This window comes from Choloepus didactylus, chromosome 12 (assembly GCF_015220235.1).
Source record: "Choloepus didactylus isolate mChoDid1 chromosome 12, mChoDid1.pri, whole genome shotgun sequence".
NCBI lineage: Eukaryota > Metazoa > Chordata > Mammalia > Pilosa > Megalonychidae > Choloepus > Choloepus didactylus.
The window spans coordinates 45,625,330-45,646,270 of NC_051318.1; the positions used below are offsets into that span (position 1 = coordinate 45,625,330).

Consider the following 20,941-nt stretch of genomic DNA (forward strand, 5'->3'; position numbering starts at 1 on the left):
AAATGTGTCAGCTCTTACAATGGGAATGTATTAGCTTAAAAGCTTACAGTTCTGAGGACATAAAAATGTCCAAATCAAGTCATCATCAGGACAATACCTTCTTCCTGAAGACCAGCTGCCAGTCATGCTGGACTCCTCTGTCACATAGCAAGGCACATGGCAGGGTCTGCTGTTCTCTCCCTTCTTTTCTGGGTTTCACGGCTTCTAGCTGTTTGCTTCCATGGCTTTCTCTCTTTGTCTGAATTTCATTCTCTTATAAAGGACTCCAGTAACAGGAATAAGACACACCCTGACTGAGGTGGGTCACATTTTAACTTAAGGGTCTACTCACCAAAAGATCCTACTTATAATAGGTCCACACCCACAGGAATGGATTAATTTTAAGAACATACTTTTCTGGGGGTAAATACAATTTCAAACCACCACATTATCCACTGAATGGTGTTTTAGTCTGTCAAAAACCAGTTGAGCGTATTTTTGCGAAAAACTATTTCTGCATTCTCTAGTCTGCTCTATGGGTCTATCCCTCTGCAAATACCACACTCCTGATTACCGTAAGCACACAGTAAGCCTTACTATCAGGTACAGTGAATTCTCTCACTTTATTTTTGTTTTTTAAAACAGTTTTAGTTATCTTAGGTCATGTGTGCCTCTGTATAAATTTAAGAATAAGTTTGGCTATCTGTACACAAAATTCTGCTAAGATTTTGATAGGAATTTTGTTGAACATACAGAATAATTTAGGTAGAATTGTCATCTTTACTATTTTGAGTCTTCCAATTCATGAACTTCTCCCAAGACTGTAGAACAAATCATATTAAGAACATTAACACACTGTTTAAAAACTGAACTCAATAATTTTTCAATGAATTGTCACTTAATTTTTAAAAATTTGACAATAATGTCAGATACTTGAACTGAAAATATTTTCAACTCAATGTGAGCATATAATAAAAAGATCTTATTGAAATTATTGATAACTATTGATATTATTTGGTAAACAGAATTTAGTTCAATTTCTGATTCATATAAAAATGGAAATGTGTTCTTGATGCTATGAGAATGATAATGAAGACATAAAGTAGCCTTAAATTCATTATACAACTTTTTTGTCAACTGGGTTACTGACTAATAATTTTATTTTCAAATCTTATGTAAGCATATATCTTTCATAGATAAAATAAATTTACAATGAACTTCTCATATAAAAACTCATGATTTTATCCATAATTACTGTTTTGCAACTTAATCAAACATTGTCTCATTACATGCATTCTCCCATCAATGTTCAAAAAATTTGTTCACCAATTACACACAAGTTGATTTTTAATTTGTGTGTTATTCATTTCTTTATAATGCCATTCACTTTTAAATTATGCTAAATATTTATAATATTAATAATTATGCTAAATATTGTTTCATTGGGTAGAATAATCAAGAATTCCATTGAAATTATTTTTTTAGCTATATTTTATTATAGAAACAATATTGCTGTCACTTTCCAGAGCCCGGTGGAAGAGAGGAATTGGCAATCTCCTGGTTTTTCCAGACCATTACCTTTCTAATCTTGTGGCAAAAATTACCTTTCGTTGGATAATCAACCAATGTCCCTGTTACACTAGCCAATATCCCTCATTCATTGAGAACTTTGGAAACAGGTACAGTTTCTCTGAGTCCGGCTTTTACTAACAAACTCAGAGAGTCCCAAGTCCATGTGGAAACCCATTGTACCACCTGGGCTTCTTTACTTGCCTCCAATATACTCTATCACATATCCCACAGACATGCCCTTGGTCTATTTTACCACAATCAGCCCCCTTTTAGCCTCATTTCCTTTCATATGGAGTCCAAGACCCACTTGTGAGCATAACATATCCGAATCTGACCACTTCTCACCACTCTGTTGCCACCATCCAGGTCTAAGTCACCTTGATGTCTCTTCTAGGTTAATGCAATAAACTACTGACTGAGTTTTCCTAGGTTCATCCTAACTGCTCTACAAACTGGTCTCAACAACTAGCCTGAGTAATTCTTTTAAAATCAAGCCACATCTATGGTTAAATCTCCAACGGTTCCTGGTTCAGAGTAAAAGCCTAGAAGCCCCCACATGTGTAATCTGCCCACTGTTGCCTCTGTGGTATTCCTTGCAATCCTCCTCCATGTCACCCACTCTGCTCTAGCCATACTCGCCTCCGTATAGTTATAGTTCCTCTGACACCTGAGGCAGGCACACTCCGATCTTAGGGTTATTATTTCTGCCTGGAATGTTTTCTGCCAAGCAATCTGCATGATTTTGTTCAAATCTTTGCTCAGATGCCACCATTTCCCTGACTACCCAATTTAAAATTGCAGGTCTCAGTATTCCTAACCCCCCTTATCTGCCTCTCTGTTACATTTTCCTAAAGCATTTAACACCTCCTAACTTACATTCACATGGTTTGTTTATTTTCTATCTTCTCTATATGGAATGCATGCTATGAGGATAAGCGATCTTTGCTGTGTTCACTGATGCAGCCCAAACACTTAAAATAATGCAGGTATATAGAGGGTGCTCCATGAATATTTATTGGATGGATGAATGAATTTCTTATCACCTGTATCCTTTCACTGTACCTGCTCAACCAAGTATCACTGCTACTCTGCTTGTACTTATTCCCTAAAGTGATGAAAAGCGTGAAAGACAAAAACAATCATACCATAATGCATACTGATTTTATTATTAACTGCCCCCAATGTTATCCTTCTAACTGGTTATTGGTTAATTTCCTTTCCCATTTCCCACAACAGCCATTCTAAACCTTTACTACCATAAACAAGTATCCTATTCTATTTTATTCCATCCCCTAGAGCTGAAGCAAAAATCACTTGTACATGGGCACACTGCCATTGAGAGTAATGTCCAAAAAAACAACACAAAACAAAACAATAGGGCTCTACCAACAAGAAAAAAGGAGAACAAAATGTTTTCAAGTGGCATATGCCACAAAACAACCATGACAAAACATGAATTAATACCTCATGATAAAGTGGTACTTATAATAAAGTAAAAATAAAAATATCTTTAAAATAATGTCTTTAATTTAGAAGTATGGTTATTTTAGCTTTCCTATAAAAAAATTAACATAAATTGATCATTAAATCATAGTATTGATTTTCTTAGATAAAATATTGTAGGGTCTTAAAATGCATAAAACTGTAAGTTGTCAAAAACTGCTAAGGTTTTATTTTTTTAATAAAACTAATAAATTTCATTGGATATATAGTAAGGGTAAGTCACCCTTTCTAAAATTAAATACGTTGACCCCAAAAACAACTATTAAAAAAACCGTCCAATCAGAGGAGCTAGTAAGTAATATAGTGCATTAGTTTTTTTCAACAAAATTTGTTAATAGAATTTGTAGTAGTAATATAAAAGTATAATTTACAATAAAATTATTACTTTTATTGTTATTTTGCTTTTAGTATTAAAGACATTTAAATTCATTCAAATGATCCCTCAAGCTTTGCCTTTCCACCGGGCTTTTATAAATAAGGAAATACCCTACTACCAATATTAAAATTTTTTACTGTACAGAAATATTAATTCCCATAGATGCATTCACAAAATATATTAGCTGACACCAGGGACCAAAAAACAAATCCATATTCAGACATAAATACATAGAGCTTAAATGGAAAGAAAGAAGTATGAATTTAACTTTTTACAATAAATATTTGTTTCCTAGCGGCAAAAACAAATACCATACAATGGGTTGGCTTAACAATAGGAATTTATTGGCTCACAGTTTCACAAGCTTGCATCTTCCTGGGTTGGTGTCTTCTGGCTGGCCAGCAATCTTTGGAGTTCTTTGGCTTTTCCAACACATAGCAATACACATGGCAGCATCTTCTCCTCTCACTGACTTCCAGCTTCTGCCTACTCCTTGTGGCTTCTCTCTCTGTGTTTGAATTTCATTCTGCTTATAAAAGACTCCAGTAATCTGTTTAAAGCCCAACCTGATTCAATTAGGCCAATCCTTAACTGAAGTAACATCTTCAAGAGATCCTATTTACATATGAAAAGAAATAACATGTCTTCTTTGTGGGACATGATTCAATCCCCAACAGTGTATTTCTATGATCCTCAAAATACATGAAAGTTTTAGATATCATTATTAATATAATAGAGAAGTTTTTCCAAGGGGAAAAAGTTTTTAAAATTGAATTATTTGTTATTCATAAATATTAAATCAAAAATGAGTGCCATAACATGCAATAGTTACTTTAGAGTTTTCCCACGAAATATATTTCTAAACAACATATAGAAAAATGCTATTTTAATTTGGCCTATTTTATTTTCCTTAAATACTTAGTTACAAGCAAACTGAGAAAAATAATTTAAATAAAATATATTTTGGATCTTATAAAAATTCTGATTAACTTTACTAGTCTTTTATTGATTTAAAAAAAACAAGCATTCCTAAGATAAATGAGCTCTGTTTTAAAAGCAGCTAATAATGGTTTATTTCTTTTTGTGGTTTTACTAATATTATTGAAGTTAAAATTTGAAAACATAAAATGGACTCAATTTAAATAATACTAATTAAAGAGTAGCCAGCATGTCTAAACTTTATGAATGATCACTATACTTTATATGTTTGATTTGGGAAGTACATTGCTCCCAAAATATTTAATAGACAATAGGGTGATACAAAAACACTCAATTCAAATCCATCTTCAGATGTTACCAGTGTGATGGTCATTTACTATTTCTATGCTCATGTAATAAATGTAAAGAACTAAAAGATAAATTCTATTACCATATAGGAGTAATTACAGAGTATTACAGAAGGGAGTGGAAAATAAATGAGTCAGAGAGAACAAGGTGAAGATGGTGGCTTTGTGGGGTGATGGTAGACAGCAAAAAAAAACACTTCCAAACATAGAAATCTCACATTCAATTTGAAATTATTTATGAATTTTATCTCTTATCTTCCTTTACGACCACCACCTCATAAAATTTATTTTATGCATGTATCTTGGGTTAGTGTGTGCGTGCGTGCATGTGTATGTATGTGTCTGTCTGTGTCTGTGTGAATGCAGAAGTGATAATTAAGAAAAAAAAACAAATTTCACATTGGATTAATAAGACATAAAAGAGACAGACAACAACAAATGAGAAAGCAGGCGAGTAGAGGCAACAGTAACCATGTGGGTACAAGCTTAGGGAATGTGCAGAAAACTGTGGAGGGTTTGGGATGTATATAGAATGTGGAAATAAATTTTAATTTTAGTTAAAACTTTTAAGACTTGGCAATCCAAAGTGACATCTGTACCTAGAAAAAAATACAAAAATACATACAAAACACTCACAACATGGTACATATCCTCTAAGTGTCCACACATATTCACATGGTTTATTCATAAGGGAACATAAAGAACAGACACAATAAGGAACTACAAGTGAAAAGACATTCAGACACCCTAGTAATCAGAGAAATAAAATATTTTGAAAATAAGACAGCATTTCATACCTATCAGATCAGCAAAACTTTTAAAATTCTGACAATAGTAAATGTTGGGAAGAATGTTGAACAACAATTGTTGGCAAACTACTAGTGGGGAGTTTAAATTTGTTCAACTACCTACAAGACCAATTTGGCAAAATCTAGTAAAGCTGACAATGTGCCTAATCTATAAACCACAATTTTACTTCTATGTACAAGTCCTAGAGAAAACACATACCATGGAGACATAAGCAAGAATGTTCACTGCAGCACTGTAAGCACAAAACAAAAAAAACTAGAAATGATTGAAAAGTCCATCAACAGAAGAATGGATTAAATGGCCACATATCTATACAAAGGAATTTTATAACTCAATGTAAACGGATTAATAAGAGATAGAAAGTTATACACATGAATCTCAAAACATACCTGGTTGTGAAGCTTGTTCCTGCAAAGGACAGGCTAAGCCTACTTATAATTGTGCCTAAGAGTAACCCCCAGAGAACCTCTTTTGTTGCTCAGATGTGGCCTCACTCTCTAAGCCAACTCTGCAGGTAAACTCACTGCTCTCCCCCTACATGGGACAAGACTCCTAGGGGTGTAAATCTCCATGGCAATATGGGACATGACTCCCAGGATGAAACTGGACCCAGCAGCATGGGACTGAGAAAGTCTTCTTGACCAAAAGGGGAAAGAGAAACGAAACAAAATAAAGTTTCAGTGGCTGAGAGATTTCAAATAGAGTTGAGAAGTCATTCTGGAGGTTATTCTTATGTGTTATATAGATATCCCTTTTTAGTTTTTAGTGTATTGGAAAAGCTAGAAGGAAATGCCTGAAACTGTTGAACTGCAACCCAGTAGCCTTGATTTTTGAAGACAACTGTATAACTATGTAGCTTACAGGTGTGACTGTGTGACTGTGAAAACCTTGTGGCTCACACTCCCTTTATCCAGCGTATGGACAGATGAGTAGAAAAATGGGAACAAAAAGTAAATGAATAACAGGGGGGAAGGGGGATGGGATGTTTTTGGTGTTCTTCTTTACCTGTATTTTTATTTAATTTAATTTTATTTTTTGGAGTAATGAAAATGTTCAAAAATTGAATTTGGTTATGAATGCACAACTATATGATGGTACTGTGAACAACTGTACACTGTTGATGATTGTAGGGTATGTGAACATATCTCAATAAACTGAATTTTAAAAATTAAAAATAAAAAACATAGCTGGTTGTAATTTCCTAGATGTCCTGTCCTTTACTCAACATGTGGGTAGCTTTTAAGAATCATCAGTGACTGATGATCCCTTCTGCAAAAGTAAGAGTCACATAATATAAAGATAAAATGATAAACAATCTGAAGAAATGTCAACACATCTTCTAGACATTAAATTTACAGTTCTCATATCAGAAAGATCTAAATGAAAATGTTTTAATATAAAGTCAACAATCATTTACCTTACTATAAGTGCTTGCTAAGTGATATCAAATCACCTGTCATCAATCAAAATTAAAAACAACTAAAAATTTACTTCGTAAAGTTAAAAAGGAAATGTGGCAAAGTAAAACTGATCTTCGGTATATAGTTAATATGTTTTCCATTATTGACAAAGTTTTCTGAAAAGCTGAAAAGTAATTTAAATTCTTGCAACTTTTATCTAAAATACAGGAAAAGTACTCATTTTTTTTCATTATTAACAGCAGCCTGCTGACACAGCTTTAAAAGAAATTTTTAACATTTCAGAGATAAAGGCCAGTTATTTAAAGACCAGTTGTACTGATAGCTGTTGTATGAGATAACACACTAAACCATATGCTGAAGGTAAAAAAAGTGCAATCACATTCAGAATTCCATTGACAGAAACTGTAATATGCCCTTTGTAGTTTACAAAATTAATGAACATATGCTGGCATATTAACATTCCGAAGGAGCCTATAAAAATAAAGCATATGTACAATTTAAATGGGGAGATGGGGCAGTGCCTATCTTGCCCACTAGATAGTCCTTCACACTTGACAGTAGTAACACCTGATAGGTGCTCAACAGATATATTAAATACATTAATAGAGGAATACAGGAAAGAAAGGAGGGAAGTAGGGAGGGAAGGAAGCTCTTCCATTATATTTCAGAAACAACTACTTACCTAGTAGCATTCATTCATTCATTTCATTAACACAGTTCATTTAATTACAATTACTTGGCACTGCCCTAGGTGCTAGGGAAAGAGCAAAACAGATAGTTTTCTCAACACTGCCAAGCTAAAGTTACCTGTTCTCTTATCCTTGAGCTTTCGATCAGACAATTCTCAATGTTAGATATAGAATTATTCCTTTATCCTTCCACATATTGCACTTCCAAGGAATAATTTTAAGTATTATCTACCTCTGTAAAATGTAGCTGAAGTGAACAAAATAGGATTAATGTAACCCACACTTAATATTACATTTATATAAATCTACTTACTCTCCTATATATTAATGTATTCAAATATTAACTATCTCCTTATCCCTTTGACTATATATATGATGTATATCGCATACATATAAACACTTTACAATGCCTAATATAATTATATCTATATCTTCATACTAAATCCATCTGCTTTTTAAAATAAGAAATTTAATTTTGCAAACATTCCTGTATTTTATTAAACATAGGAATGTGTTAAATTACCAAATATAACATTTTAACCTGTGATGGTTGGGTTCATGTGTCAACTTGGCTAGGTGGCCTAGCTGTCTGGTCAAGCGGGCACTGGCCTGACGATTCCTGTGAGGCTATTTGAGGCTGGTTGATTTGTCGGATCATCAGTCAATGGACTGCAGCTGACTGATGACTCATCAAGGGGTGTGCTTCCACAGTGAGAGAATGCAATTGGCTGGATTTGGTCCGGGTGATCAGTTGGAGGCTTATAAGCTGGACGGTTAGAGAACCTTCACTTCTTCTTCAGCTGCTCAGTGAAGCTTTTCCTGGGGAGCTCGTCGAAGTTGCCAGTTCGTTTCCTGAGGAGTTCGTCAAAGTTGTCGGTTCGTTTCCTGAGGAGTTCTTCAAAGTTGCCGGTTCGTTTCCTGAGGAGTTCGTCAAAGTTGTCGGTTCGTTTCCCGAGGAGTTCCTCGGACGTCTTCCTTGGAGTTGACAGCTTGTTGACGGCTCTGCAGAATTTGGACTCATGCGCTCCCGCAGTTGCGTGAGTCACTTTTACAATTTGATAATAAGAGACATCTCTCATTGATTCTGTTTCCAAGGAGAACCCTAACTAATACAACTTGGCACCGAGAGTGGGGTTTACCATCTTCTGCAGATAACTACTCTCCATTTGAGAAACAACTGTTGGCCTGCTACTGGGCCTTAGTAGAGACAGAACGCTTAACCATGGGCCACCAAGTTACCATGAGACCTGAGTTACCTATCATGAGCTGGGTGTTATCTGACCCACCAAGCCATAAAGTTGGGCGTGCACAGCAGCACTCCATCATAAAATGGAAATGGTATATACGAGATAGAGCTCGAGCAGGTCCTGAAGGTACAAGTAAGTTACATGAGGAAGTGGCCCAAATGCCCATGGCCCCCACTCCTTCCACCTTACCTTCTCTTGCCCAGCCCACAGCTATGGCATCTTGGGGAGTTCCTTACAGTCAGTTGACTGAGGAAGAGAAAACTCGGGCCTGGTTTACAGATGGTTCTGCACGATATGCAGGTACCAACCGAAAGTGGACAGCTGCAGCACTGCAGCCCCTTTCTGGGATATCCCTGAAGGACAGTGGTGAGGGGAAATCCTCCCAGTGGGCAGAACTTCCAGCAGTGCACCTGGTTGTTCACTTTGCTTGGAAGGAGAACTGGCCAGAGGTGCGTCTGTATACTGATTCCTGGGCTGTTGCTAATGGTTTGGCTGGATGGTCAGGGACTTGGAAGGAACATGATTGGAAGATTGGTGACAAAGAAGTCTGGGGAAGGGGTATGTGGATACACCTTTCTGAGTGGGCAAACAACATGAAGATATTTGTGTCCCATGTGAATGCTCACCAGAGGGTGACTTCAGCAGAAGAAGGTTTTAATAACCAAGTGGATAAAATGACCCATTTGGTGGATACCAATCAGCCTCTTTCCCCAGCAACTCCTGTCATTGCCCAATGGGCTCATGAACAAAGTGGTCATGGTGGTAGGGATGGAGGTTATGCATGGACTCAGCAACATGGACTTCCACTCACCAAGGCTGACCTGGCCACAGCCACTGCTGAGTGTCCAATTTGCCAGCAGCAGAGACCCACACTCAGTCCCCGATATGGCACCATTCCTCGGGGTGATCAGCCTGCTACCTGGTGGCAGGTTGATTACATCAGACCACTTCCATCATGGAAAGGGCAGCGATTTGTTCTTACTGGAATAGACACATACTCTGGATATGGGTTTGCCTTCCCTGCACGACATGCTTCTGCCAAAACTACAATACGTGGACTTACAGAATGTCTCATCCACCGTCATGGTATTCCACACAGCATTGCTTCGGACCAAGGAACCCACTTCACAGCAAATGAAGTGAGGGGATGGGCACATGCTCATGGAATTCTGTGGTCTTACCATGTTCCCCAGCATCCAGAAGCAGCTGGGTTGATAGAACGGTGGAATGGCCTATTGAAGACTCAATTACGGCGCCAACTAGGTGGCAATACCTTACAGGGCTGGGGCAGTGTTCTCCAGGAGGCTGTGTATGCTCTGAATCAGCGTCCACTCTATGGTGCTGTTTCTCCCATAGCCAGGATTCATGGGTCCAGGAACCAAGGGGTGGAAACAGGAGTAGCACCACTCACTATCACTCCTAGTGATCCACTAGGGAAATTTTTGCTTCCTGTCCCTGCAAGTTTAAGCTCTGCTGGTCTACAAGTCTTGGTTCCAAAAGGAGGAGTGCTTCCACCAGGAAACACAACAATAATCCCATTGAACTGGAAGTTAAGGCTGCCACCTGGCCACTTTGGGCTTCTTATGCCTCTGAGTCAACAGGCAAGTAAGGGGATTACTGTACTGGCTGGGGTGATTGATCCTGACTATCAAGGGGAAATAGCACTGCAACTACACAATGGAAGTAAAGAAGAGTTTTCCTGGCATACAGGAGATCCCCTGGGGTGTCTCTTAGTACTACCATGCCCCGTGATTCAAGTCAATGGAAAACTGCAACAACCCAATCCAGGCAGGACTACCAATGGCCAAGAAACTTCAGGAATGAAGGTTTGGGTCACCCCACCAGGCAAAGAACCACGGCCAGCTGAAGTGCTTGCTGAGGGTAAAGGGAACACGGAATGGGTAGTGGAAGAAGGTCGTGATAAATATGAACTACGGCCACGTGACCAGTTACAGAAACGAGGACTATGATGATATGAATATTTCCTCCTCGTTTTGTGATGATTATGTTTGTATTTGTCTGTGAAGAAAATATTTTTGCTTTCTTCTCTGTCTTATCCCCTTATCACATGGCATAAGCTGTAACGTTCATTTTGAAGATATGGTTTTAGGTGATGTGTACGACTGCCAAGTTGACAAGGGGTGGACTGTGATAGTTGGGTTCATGTGTCAACTTGGCTAGGTGGCCTAGCTGTCTGGTCAAGCGGGCACTGGCCTGACGATTCCTGTGAGGCTATTTGAGGCTGGTTGGTTTGTTGGATCATCAGTCAATTGACTGCAGCTGACTGATGGCTCATCAAGGGGCGTGCTTCCACAGTGAGAGAATGCAATTGGCTGGATTTGGTCCGGGTGATCAGTTGGAGGCTTATAAGCTGGACGGTTAGAGAACCTTCACTTCTTCTTCAGCTGCTCAGTGAAGCTTTTCCTGGGGAGCTCGTCGAAGTTGCCAGTTCGTTTCCTGAGGAGTTCGTCAAAGTTGTCGGTTCGTTTCCTGAGGAGTTCTTCAAAGTTGCCGGTTCGTTTCCTGAGGAGTTCGTCAAAGTTGTCGGTTCGTTTCCCGAGGAGTTCCTCGGACGTCTTCCTTGGAGTTGACAGCTTGTTGACGGCTCTGCAGAATTTGGACTCGTGCGCTCCCGCAGTTGCGTGAGTCACTTTTACAATTTGATAATAAGAGACATCTCTCATTGATTCTGTTTCCAAGGAGAACCCTAACTAATACATAACCCAAGAGGTCAGCCAGTTTTGCAAGTACTTATAATCAAGGTGTGAAGTTTTAGTTAGCCAAGAGAATAAAATCATAAACAAAAATATTTAACTTTTCCTGTTCTAAATATCATCACTCAGTCTTTTTGCAATAATATTCTTTTTTTTTTAAATTTTATTTTGAAATAAATTCCAACTTACAGGAACAGTTGCAAAAACAATTCAAAACCCATACACAGGACTCCAGCATACCCCAAACCCCCTCCCCTGATACCCCGATCCACCAACTTTAACAGCCTATCACACCACCATTTCTTTCTTTCCCTCCCTCCCTGTCTATTATCCATCATCTATTGCTCTGTCCTCTGAACATATGAGAGCAAGCTGCACACATCCTTGAAAGAACAACATAATCCACATATACAATCCCCATGAACAAGAACATTCTTTTATGCAATCCCATTAAGCGCAGCTAAGAAATTCAAGATTGATACAAAGCTTATATTCTACATTTCCTTTTTTTTTTTTTCTTCTGTCCCAACTGTGTCCCTTTGAGCCTCCTCTCCTCCATCCTCAGATCCCATCCAGGTTCATCCTTGGCATTTAATTGTCATTGCCTATTTAGACTGTCTTTTTCTTTTTTTTCAATTGTGGAAACATATATACAGCCTAAATCTTCCCATTCCAACCCCTCTTCTAGCATTCCATTAGTGGGATTAATCACATTTAGAATGTTGCAATGCTATCACCTTCCCACCATCTATTTCTAGAAGTTTCCCTTCACACCAAACAGAAACCCTACACTCATTTCTTAACTCCCCATTGCCCCTTCCCCCATTTCTTGTAACCCATACTCTACTTTTCATCTCTATGGTTATATTCTCCGATAATTTCTTTGTGTCTACCATGGGGCTTAAATTTAACCTCTTAAATCTATAACAATCTTGTTTTTCTTTGATACCAACTTAACTTCAATAGGACACCTAAACTATGTTCCTATACTCCTCCATTCCCCCACCTTTTATGTAGTTCTTGTCAAAAATTACATATTTTACATTGAGTCCAAAACCACTAATTCATCATTAGAGTTTATGTATTTTATATCCTGTAGGAAGTAAATAGTGGAGTTACAAATCAAAAATTATTGACTTCTATTTGTATTCCATTGTTGTCAGAGAATGTACTTTGAATATATTCAATTGTTTTTTTTTTTTTTTTTTTTTTAATTTATTGAGGCTTGTTTTATGTCCCAGCATATTGTCTGTTCTGGAGAAAGATCTATAATCACTAGAGAAGAATGTGTGTCCTGGTGATTTGGGATGTAATGTTCTATATATGTCTGTTAAATTTTTCTATCTCTCTCTCTCTCCTTTCTTTGCTTCTCTGTTGGTAGGGCTCCCTTTAGATCTGAAGTAGGGCAGGTCTTTTATTAGCAAAATCTCTCAGCATTTGTTTGTCTGTGAAAAATTTAAGCTCTCCCTCAAATTTGAAGGAGAGTTTTGCTGGATAAAGTATTCTTGGTTGGAAATTTTTCTCTCTCAGAATTTTAAATATGTCATGCTACCGCCTTCTTGCCTCCATGGTGGCCGCTGAGTAGTCACTACTTAGTCTTATGTTATTTCCTTTGTATGTGGTGAATTGCTTTTCTCTTGCTGCTTTCAGAACTTGCTCCTTCTCTTCAGTATTTGACAGTCTGATCAGAATATGTCTTGGAGTGGGTTTATCTGGATTTATTCTATTTGGAGTTCGCTGGCCATTTATGCTTTGTGTATTTATATTGTGTAGAAGGTTTGGGAAGTTTTCCCCAACAATTGCTTTGAATACTCTTTCTAGACCTTTACCCTTCTCTTCCCCTTCTGGGACACCAATGAGTCTTAAATTTGGATGTTTTATTTTATCCATCATATCCCTGAGATCCATTTTGATTTTTTCAATTTCTTCCCCATTCTTTCTTTTGTTCTTTCATTTTCCATTCTGTGGTCATCAAGGACGCTGAGTCATTGTTCAACTTCCTCTAGTCTTGTACTATGAGTATCCAGAATCTTTTTAATTTGGCCAACGGTTTCTTTTATTTTCATAAGATCTTCCATTTTTTTATTTACTCTTGCAATTTCTTCTTTATGCTCTTCTAGGGTCTTCTTTATGTCCTTGATATCCTGTGCCATGCTCTTGTTGTTTGATTTTAGATCTTTGATTAATTGTGCCAAGTACTGTGTGTCTTCTGATCTTTTGATTTGGGTATTTGGGTTTGGGTTCTCCATATCATCTGGTTTTATCATATGCTTTAAGATTTTCTGTTGTTTTTGGCCTCTTGGCATTTGCTTTACTTGATAGAGTTCTTTCTGGATATAAAAAATACCGATCTCAAATCTGTCAGATCTATAGCTTGGTGGAGTATACTTTCTCTAACTAGCCAGCAGATGGCATCCGCGAGTCACCTATTCCCCTCAAGTCAGTTCTCTGCAACTTTGTCTTTGTGGTGTGTGGGAATCTGATACTTGTGGGGTTCAATTGGTGCCCTATGTTTGGGTGTTTTGTTGGTGCTGTCCACCCTGAATGTGGGGTGTGTGTCTGGGTGGTTAGGGAGGCAGGCCAGCTTTAATAATCAAACCTCCCAGGTGTTCCCAGAGATTTAAGGCTGTTGCAAGAGTCTAAGCCTTCACTTCAGTGTTGCCACAGATTGTCTCTGCCGCTGACCCACAAGTCCTTGGTATTGGCGTAGGGTCCCTGGGATTTCCAGATGGGTCCCGCTACCCAGAAGTGCTCTTCCAAGACCTCTGCTGAGGGAAGGCTGTGCCATGTCACAAGTGCGCACCAGCCTGCAGGGAAGCCCTGGGCCGCTGGGTCGTGCAGCGGCGTTCCCAGCCTGCTTTAAAGATGGTTGAATGGGGCGTGTTAATTTCCCCCTTTTCACACAGCTCCGCCTTCCCAACTCCAGGACAATTAGCTGTGGGTGCACTAAAGGCCACTGTCCACGGCCAATACTGTGGCGTGTGCACGATGCTGTGGGAAACCCTCTTGGCGCGGCTCTGGGCTATGGCTCCACCTCCGGGCAGGAGTGTCTCCAGCCCGCCGGGGAGATGGCTGCAAGGGGCATGGTTTCTTTCTCCTTTTGGCTCCCCTCTGTCCCCCGGCCCTGAGATAATCAGCAACAGGTGTGGGAAGAGCTATCCTCCATGCCAGACTCCGAGGCGTTAGCTACAGCCCGCTCCTGCCATGCTTCACTGCGCAGTTCTCACTGCCATATCTGCAGCCGCTCCATTTTTTTTGCTTTTTTTTTGCTATTTAAAAGAACCAGTCTATCTCCAAATGCCAACCCACAGTTTCACCACACTGCAGCACAGCCGCCGGACTTTCAGCCGGCTTACTCACTCGTTTCAGAATGCAGACTCCCAGTTTCACCAAATACACAGTCCCTGTGGATTTAGCAGACCTTGTCCAGCTGGTGCATTTCTGGAACTGGTGTTCTGGGTCACTTGCTGGCTTTTATATAGTATTTTTCACGGAGGTGTTTTTTTTGCCCTGTCTCACCTAGCCACCATCTTAGGTTCTCCTAATGTTCTTTTTAAAATTCCATATACAAAACTGGAATTTTTCCAGAATAAAGACTTAAGATCTACAGTATATTTTAGAAATATCTGCATATATTTGATGATGAGAGAAATAGGAAAATGATACATCTCTAAGGAAAGATAAGACTTCTTAACCTTATCTTCTCAATGTTCAACTTGCCCTATTTCTTCATAAGTCACACCATACTTTATAGTATAAATAAATAAAACATTTATAAAAAATATTTCCAAAATATCTTTAAAGGAGGCAGTCCTACACTCACAGTAAAACAGCTGAAGGGAAACTAACTCCTCCACATCATCTCAGGCGGCTCTGCTTTATTCACGAACATTTATTAAGCATCTGAAAATAAAAAACAGCTATTGTCTCCACTGTGACAAAGCCAGCATTCCTCTTTGCAAACAGCACCAGATACAGGTACAGCTATAGATTCTTCCTTTTACCTTATAAAAGCCATGTGAATCACACTCCCCTTAGTCCAGTGTATGGATGGATGAGTAGAAAAATGGTGGCAAAAAAAAAAAAAAAAAAAAAAAACTAAAGGAAGAATGGGGGGACAATTTGGGTGTTCTGTTTTTAGTCTTTTTTTTTCTTGCTTTCACTTTTTCTGGTACATGGAAAATGTTTAAAAAAATAGATCAGAGTGATGAATGAACAACTATATGATGGTAATGTGATCAATGGATTATATACTTTGGATGATTGTACGGTATTTGAATAAACCTTAATTAAAAAAAATTAAAAAAAAAAAAAAACACTACATAAGGTGCTACCCTTAGGATATAGTAAAATCCTAGGTCATAATGATGAGCCCTACCAATAACAGAGTTTTATCAGCTGTTTGTTTTTTATTGAAACCCTTAAAATAAAACAAGTTCTAGAGCTGTCCCAGGAGGCTTACTGAAGTTTAGTTGGTACGTACCTTCCTAGGTGGCAGCCTCCAGGCAGAATGTGGATTGTACATGTGATAACCTTAAGTCTCTTGCTAGCACCAGTCTACAGCACTGCTTTTTCTCACCCCCATCACTTCCAACCTCCCACCCTCTGTCTCACAGTAGTATGGAGCCCAATAAATCCATGGCCTAAAGTGATCGTCCGTATCAGCAATTTCCAAGGGAAGACCAAAAAACAGGCCTCCATGCAGTCCCTAAGATCCATGAGGAAAGGGATCACATTATATCCCAGTCCAAAGTCTTCTATAATCCACAATTCCACAACACAATGGGTTAATATTTTTGAAGTATAAAATATGAAATATTACAAATAGAAAGATCAAAATGTAGCAAATCTACTCACATCATTTGAAAGATGAACTGATTTCTCTATTAAATTTCTGTCAAGTAGACTGTTTCCCAATAAAGTGTATTGGCTTCTTTCTTCTTATTAAAAAAAGACTGAACTATTTTCAGATATTTTGACTGTACAGAAAGGAAGATGGAGGGTATTTTATTTATTGATACAAAAGCCTACTCAGTTACGACAGAAAATGTGAACTCTGAAATTATTTTAGCGGAAATATCTAAGCTTATTTTTACGGAAATCAACATAAAGCTATTTATTCTATTCACTAAATTAAAAGCAGGTATTCATCTTGTAAGGGAATTTGCTCCAGTAAAGTTAGTCTGAAGGCCAATTTCATCCAAATTTGCCTTGCTTTCTCATGATTGTTACATAGAACTTGACATTTTACAAAGGGGAAAAAAATAACGGTTTATTATAACATATATTTAGGAAAGTCCCTTCCATTTTATTTTTTCATGATTAATTTTAAACAAACTGCAAAACAGTCTACTGAATATAGTAGGTACAACTTACTAAACAGAAAATAAAGTTTTCATGGAAATTACCTAAAAATCTGGTAGACACAATCCCTTAATAGATATTTCTGCTACTGAAATAGTCACCAGACGTTTAGTAACATGGCCTCCACTATGTTAAAAGACTAGGTATTTCAGGTTTCATTCATTTCATTTAAAATCTTTTGAATTTAAAGTGCTCTTTAATGATTGATTAACCCATGAATATGGGAAGAGTTTGTTACAGAATCCTTGAAGATAGAAAAAAATATTTTCATTGGTTCTATCACCAATACAATATTCAACTAAAATGCAATAAGTGCCTACGTGTTAGTGACTGTTGGCATGATCTTTCACCTATATAGTTAATACCATCACCCTAAAAAGTTGTGATCTTCTTCAGCCATTTATTCTGATATGGAGAGATATAATTTTACATTAAAAAATGACATATCATAATAAATCTCCCCTGCTCAAAAAGCTTTAATGACTCTCAAACACAAATTGATACTTTAGTATTCTTCAAGGTGAATTCAACTAAGTTTTTCAAGCATATGATCCACAATTCTCAACCACAAACCCTCTGTTCTGGCCAGACTGGTCTGTTTACTGCCCATTTATCTATAAAGTGTATTTTCCATATTGTAAATACTATTATTTTCATAAGAAATCATCTTAAATAATTTTCTGTGGTTAAAGTCTTCTGGTTCAGCCAGTTCAAATTACAAATCTTTGTTTAAAGTTTTATCAACAAGTTTTTCTCCCACAATTTTACACAGATAAGTCCCATAAGAGGTCCAAAATTGTTTTATAAGACTTCTAAAGAAACTGCCAAATCAATAACATCTTAAAATCTGGCAAAAAAACATCATCAATTCATCATGAACTACATATTAACTTAAATTTTACTCTCTGTGGTATTTATTTTATTTTATAAGCATGTTAAAAATTAATCAGCTTTGTGATTTAATTATATATGTAAATAAAATACAAAGTATTTAAATAGATTGACATTTATATACTTACTAAAAAGGAGGACTAACAGAACTTATATTCTGTAATGAACAAAAGCAATATATTTGTTTGAAAAGCAGTGTAATCTACATATTTTCATTATGGTCATATAGAGAATAACTAATGCTATATAAAAGGAAAAATAAATTAAGATATTTTATTGCTCTAATAAGAAATTTTATAGAAGAGACAACTGAAATAAATATTCCACCTATTTTTCAGTTTGCCTTTTAATTTTATAACCCATTAATTTTATTTCTGAACATATTGTTTGAATTAAGGTTGAGTTCTGGTCTTAGCTGACCCCTAAACATCCAATTAATATTTCCTATTTTACTACTTATCAGACTCACAGGCACTGTGATATATTGCACTGGTATTTGCATGAAAACCAAATGAGATATCTAGGGAAAAACTAAGTCAAATACTTCTTCAAATCATATTTATAAAATAAATCTATAATTACCCACTTAAATGCACTGATATTTTATATTATAGTAACTTTTCATGCTCCTTGAAACCTAAAAATTATATGAACTTATATTGAAGTAAAACTATGGGTCAGAATTTTGGGGCAAATGGAAGAACCCTAAAGGGCACAGACTTTCAAGGACCATTACACTAATATAGCAGTTTCTCCAGTATGACTCAATATATATGCCATGCCCCAAGATGACTTCAGAAACAAGTTCTGAAGGGCAGGGAAAGCTAAAACCTCATTTTTATAACAGAATAAAATGCAAAGACAAAGAAATAAATACAGCCAGGTTTACCAGTATAATTATAAGAGCCAAATTATGTAATAAGGCTGGTCCTTACTTCAGAACTCAAAACACATTTTACCTTGGAAAGCAGCTGCATTTCGAGATATTAGAAACTTTAATGTAGAGCTGGATGTTTGAAGCACCTGCTGCATATCTTGGTGAGCTGCAACTTGATATCTCTCCTCCATCTTCTTGGTGCAACATGTGGAGTTTTCAGATATGCAAACTTGAAGATCAGGTCCTGAAACACAAAGTAATTCCAGAATGATTACTCTTTATTTAACAAGCATTACATACAAGACAAGTGTTATGATCAGCTCTGCAAACAAGGATTGATAAAATAAGCAAAGAAGTATCTTTTCTTTACCTGGCCTTGTACCTAGTGTAACAGCAAAGATTTTTCTATTGAGTAGATATACTTAATAATTGAGGAAAAAGTAAATGAAATATTCAAGTAAAGGGTTAATGGTTTAGAAATGCTTTGCTTCATAGTTGTGTAATGGAGGATAGATAAATTTTCTTACAGCAATTCCTCACTTATAACATGAATCCTTGTGTAAAACAGGACTTCATCATGAAAGTAAAAAGACAACCTCCAGAATGGGAGAAAATATTTGGAAATTACATATCTGATAAGAGTTTAATATCCAGAATAAATAAAGAAATCTTACAACTCAACAACAAGAGATCAACCCAATTTAAAAGTGGTAAAAAAATCTGAATAGACATTACTCCAAAGAAGATAAACAAATGGCCAAAAGTACATGAAAAGATGTTTAACATCATTAGCCATTAGAGAAATGCAAATCAAAACCACAGAGATAGCATTTCACACCCATTAGAATGGCTGCTATCAATGAAATGGAAAATAGCAACTGTTGGAGAGGATGTGGAGAAACAGAAACACTTGTCCAATGTTTGTGGGACTGTAAAATGGTGCAGCTGCTGTGGAAAACAGTTTGACAGTTCCTCAGAAAGTTAAATATAGATTTACCATAGGACCTGGCAAGCCCACTTCTAGGTATATGCCCAAAAGAACTGAAAGCAGGGACTCAAACGGATTTGGAATATTATTTAAGAATGAAGTTCTAATACATATGGCAATATGGATGAACCAAGAAGACATTGTTTTGAGAGAATTAGGCCAGACACAAAAGGACAATTATTGTATTATCTCACTGATAGGAAATAATTAGAATAAGCAAATTAATAGACTCCGAAACTAGAATACAATTTACCAGGTACGTGTAATCTGCTTAATTGGTACACAGTTTCTCTTGAGGTGATGCAAAGTTTTAGTACTAGATAGTGGTGCTGGTAACACAATATTGTGAAAGTAATTGATACCACATTTGAATGTGGTTAAAAGGGGAAATTTTAACTTGTATATATGTTACTAGAATAAAAATTTTTAAAAACCATAAGACTGTACACACACACACACACACACACACGCAGTGAAACCTGATGTAAACTATGGATTACAGTTCATAGTACAATTATAATAATATTATATCATCAATTGTAACACAGGTACCACACTAATGCAAAGTGTTAATTATAGGGAAAACTGCATATGTGAGGTTGTACATGAGAACTCTGTATTTTATGCATGCTTTTGCTGTAAACCTACAATTCCCCTAATTACAAAAACATAAATAATTAATTATTACAGAAGTCACCATAGTAGTTACCCTGTTGGTGGTTACACCAGCAGAAAAGGAAGTGTTCTGTGATTGGGACCAGGCACATGGAAAGTCTTTTGAGGTGTCTGGCAAACTTTTACTTTTTGACCTAAGTTATAGTTACAAAGGTCTTGAACTTACACTTTATTAAGGCATATATTTGTTCTGTGTGGTTTCCTGTATCTGTGCTTTAGTTTATAATAAAAGTATTTTTTAAATAGGACTACTAGTTGATAATATACATTTTGTTATAACTATCAAAATTTTTGTGTACTGCCTTGGCATCCATCTTACTTTGGCTAAGCCACTTGCCTCCATGCTGACCTTTGGCCTACTTGATAAGCAGCTTTCTATCTCGAGGGCATAACACCCCCCACAACCGGGGCCCAAACCTACAGCTGTGGCCACCACCCACAAATCTTACCCACAACCTATAGCTGGCCCCTAATGATAAGCTAACCCTCAGACCTCCAATCCCTTTCCCTTTTCACACACATTTGCTTTAAACTTTATAAAAACTAGCC

The 20,941-nt window shown here is 37.0% G+C and overlaps 1 protein-coding gene across 4 annotated transcripts in view; it reads right to left on the reverse strand.

The window, feature by feature from the left end:
* Positions 1-20,941, reverse strand: part of GPC5 (glypican 5) — a 1,661,658-nt gene that overhangs the window by 1,606,922 nt on the left and 33,795 nt on the right. For all 4 annotated transcript variants that reach the window (XM_037799997.1, XM_037799998.1, XM_037799999.1 and 1 more), the window contains exon 2: positions 18,812-18,973. In XM_037799997.1, coding sequence (XP_037655925.1) covers positions 18,812-18,973 — 162 coding nt within the window. The remainder of the gene's footprint in view (positions 1-18,811; positions 18,974-20,941) is intronic.